Genomic DNA, 3,826 nt, shown 5'->3' with positions numbered 1-3,826 from the left:
ATGGAAGACATAAAGGAGGAGCTCGATTTCTCACAATCAGTGATGGAAGGTTACTTCCAAAGCATATGGGGATCGCTTGGTATAGACATAATAGCACATGTTAATAGAGGAGTGTTTATGGTGAGATTCTATAGCTTTGAAAGCAAAATCAAAGTAATTGAAGATGGAGTCCAGATGTTCGACAGAAAGCCAGTGGTGGTTAAACCTTGGAATCCAGACATGGATTTGAAAAAGGAGTCGGTGGATTTGATCCCAATGTGGATTAGATTTATTGGACTGGATATAAAGTACTGGGGACAAACTGCTCTCACAAAACTGGCTGGACTTGTAGGGAAACCATTAAAGGCAGATCAAGCTACAACACAAAAAGAGAGGCTGATATATGCCAGAGTTCTGGTTGAGGTTAAGCCTCATCAGAAATATCCAAATACAATAATGTTTGAGGATGAGAAGGGCAGAATAGTGGAGCAGGAGGTTTTCTATGAATGGAAACCTACTCTATGTGGAAAGTGCAAGAATTTTAGGCATGAAATAAATGAATGTAGGAGGTTTATAAAAGAAGAGAAAGAAAAGCAACAAACAAGCAAGAACTAAAAGAGCCAAATGCAGTACAGAATCAGACTCAAGTGGAAAAGAAAGCTACAAATGTGCAGAACAAAGGGGAACAGGGACAAATGCAACATGAGAGTGGGCCAATAAGCAAAGGTAATAAGGGGACTGAGGTAGTACCCATTGCAAATAAAGTGGCAACCACATCCAGAAATTGGAAGAATGTAGTAAGAGGGAAAGCAGGGGAAGGAAAACAACAGGAAAATATTAGAATTGGGAACTCTTTTGCAACATTAGGAGACCATCAACAGGAGAAAACAGAAGAGGAAAATGGGAAGGTGGTGGAGAACAGGACAAAAAAGGGGAAAGGGAGTGAAATGGCCCTAGGAAATGGGCAGGATGGGGGCAAGCCCTCATCCAATGGATTGAATAGGCTTCTGGAACACCAGGGGATTGAATAGGCCACATAAACAGAATGAAATGAATTTGTTTATGAACAATCAAAAAGTTGGCCTGTTTGGTCTTCTGGAAACTAAGATTAAGAGAGCTAAAGCACAACAAGCTGCTCTTAATCTATGTAGGGGGTGGTCTTTTACTACAAATTTAGTAAAACATCCGGCAGGAAGGATTTGGATTGTATGGGAACCAGGAGTATATGATGTCAATATAACAAATGTAACTGAGCAATTTATTCACTTTATGGTCAATCATAAAGGGACAGGGAACAAGTTCAATGTAACAATAGTGTATGGGTTTAACAACCAAAGTATGAGAAGGCAATTGTGGGAGGATATCAAAAGTATACACCAGCAGAACAAAGGGCCTTGGGCAATAATGGGGGACTTCAACTGCATTTTGAGTACTGAAGAAAGAATGGGAAGCAGGGTTCCTATAGCAGAAATCAAAGATTTTAAAAAATGCATGGAGGAATGCTCTATGCAAGATATGAGATCTTCAGGAGCCTTTTATACTTGGAGCAACAAACATCCAGGTGGAGACAGAGTAATGAGCAGAATAGACAGAGTACTCACCAATTTTCAATGGATGACAAAGCTGCTAGCATCAGAAGTCCATTACTTGCAACCAGGGCTCTTTGATCACTCCCCAGGCATAATAAACCGGGAGGGAAGGGGGCAACAGGTAAAAAGGAGTTCCAAATTGATAACACAAAGGTTGGGAGATCCAAGAACTTGAAGAAAATAAGTTGATGAAATGCGGAAGTAGTAAAGAAATGCAAGCGGAACAAGAAAAATAAACTAGATATGTCGAAATTCAAGGAAAGGTCCAATAACCCCGAGATTATGTTAATCTAGCTTTTTGACAAGATCCTAATGACAACAAGTTGGTTATGAAACCAATTGCCTTCACTAGAGATAAACTAATCAAGAACTAGATTCGGATCTTGACTTCTAGTTTGAATAACTTACGACAACAACTAGTAAAAGAAACTAGTCGCCTTCGAAGAATATCAAAAGAAACCAAAGATATCACAAGAAAAAAAAATTATCTTACTACCTTAAGCTATGAACTAGTTAGGGTTGCAAGATAAATCTTCAAAGTAAAGTTCACAAAGGTTCAAAAGAACTCACAATAATAATAATATTAATCTTCAATAATGTTTTACAATGGAAGACAAGCACCCCTTTATATAGTACTCCCTCCGGTCCAAAATAAGTGATTTTTTGGCCTTTTTCTTGTGGTCCAAAATAAGTGATTTTTTCAGATTTCAAGAATGAATTAATTATTTTTTTCCTGCATTGTCCTTGAAGTAAATAGTGTTGGAATATGTGTTAGGAGTGTTTATGTGAGATAGTAAAGGTTAATATGGTCAATTCTATTGCTAATTAATGCTAAAAGGTGAATTTCTTAATCTGTGTGAAAACATCCAAAAAATTACTTATTTTGGACCGGAGAGAGTAGTAAAGAAGGAGCTAGTCAAGACTTCAATAAATGAGAATTATATTCCCTAGAAGCATAGAAGACTACCCACACTAAGACCAATATAGTCAACATACACATAGACCAATGCAAGTCAAGATAGATTAAGGCCTCATTTGTTTTTATTAAGATTAAGAGGTCTGAATCTGAACACACGTCTGAATATGAAAAAGTGTATTAAGATTCAGACGTCTGAATCTGAATACACAACGGAATAATTAATATGCTGTCTCTGAATCAGAACACTGAATGATTAAGACTGTTTGTTTTTAGTATCTGAATATGTGCAATTTATCTATATTTAAACATATATAAAATTCAAATAAAATAGTTAATTAACATTATTTCAAATTTTAATGTTCACACATTAAAAACATATTTCTAATAACAAAAATATAAAACTATCAAGCATTTCCTCTTCCTTGCATTAGCTGAAGTGCAATTTCTTCACGCATATTGTTCATAAATTGAGAATCTTCAGTTGTCCAGCTAGGTCCATTTGTTTCATCCAATACTTGTTCGTGTTCTCCTTCTTCCTCAAATATTACTTGAGGCAAATCATATTGATTAAACAAGTCATCATTTAGTCGCTCTTTTCTGATAAAATTATGAACTGCAAAACATGCAATAACAACATCTCTTTGGACATCAATAGAATATGGAGCCATCTTGTCCAATATTGGGAATCTTGCTTTTAAAACTCCATAAGCACGTTCAATAACATTTCTGAGTCGTGCATGAGCATGGTTAAACTTTTCCTCCTTATTTATGGCCCGTCTACGATGATAATCTCCTAACCAATATCGAATATTATGATATGGTGCTAGAAATCCTCGAGTATTAGGATACGCCGCATCACATAAATAGTACTTATCTGTCATCAAAAGAAAAAGTTAAATGAATATAATAAACATCTAACTTATTATTTCAGAATAGTTTAAAAAGTTGTATCACTTACTAGAAGGAGGAAATGGAAAGCCATTATCTGGATTAGATGTGATCTCTGTTAGAACACGTGCATCATGTGCTACCCTTTCCCATCCAGCATAAACATAAGTGAAGATCATGTTAAAAATCACATATAGCTAAAATATTCTGATAACATTTACCCTTTCCTCTTCCTCTGTAAATAATTTATTGATTAGCGGGAATAACTGCATGTACTAATGTCCCATCGAGTGCACCTATTGCTCCCTGCAAATAAAAATAATAATTTTATGTTAATAGTTATGAATTTTTTTCTTACTAAAGTTATAGAATAATTTAGTAGTCACATACTACCTTAAAAAAATTTACGTACTTTTAATGTAGCACCAGGTATTGTTGGATTTGATTCAGC

General features: G+C 35.5%; 2 protein-coding genes across 2 annotated transcripts; one reads left to right on the top strand and one right to left on the bottom strand.

The window, feature by feature from the left end:
* LOC109218978 lies at nucleotides 1-1,010 on the top strand. Its single transcript, XM_019383379.1, has 2 exons — nucleotides 1-474; nucleotides 546-1,010. Exons 1-2 carry the CDS (start codon nucleotides 1-3, stop codon nucleotides 1,008-1,010), a joined length of 939 nt encoding a protein of 312 aa, XP_019238924.1.
* A 1,881-nt stretch (nucleotides 1,011-2,891) lies between these two features.
* On the bottom strand, nucleotides 2,892-3,554 carry LOC109218976. Its single transcript, XM_019383378.1, has 2 exons — nucleotides 3,446-3,554; nucleotides 2,892-3,361 (listed from the first exon to the last, which is right to left on the bottom strand). Exons 1-2 carry the CDS (start codon nucleotides 3,552-3,554, stop codon nucleotides 2,892-2,894), a joined length of 579 nt encoding a protein of 192 aa, XP_019238923.1.
* Between the last annotated feature and the right edge of the window lie 272 nt (nucleotides 3,555-3,826).

This window comes from Nicotiana attenuata, unplaced genomic scaffold (genome assembly GCF_001879085.1).
Source record: "Nicotiana attenuata strain UT unplaced genomic scaffold, NIATTr2, whole genome shotgun sequence".
NCBI classification, from domain to species: Eukaryota; Viridiplantae; Streptophyta; class Magnoliopsida; order Solanales; family Solanaceae; genus Nicotiana; species Nicotiana attenuata.
Note: the sequence above shows the minus strand (reverse complement) of the source record. Positions and strands in the feature narration are given on the sequence as shown.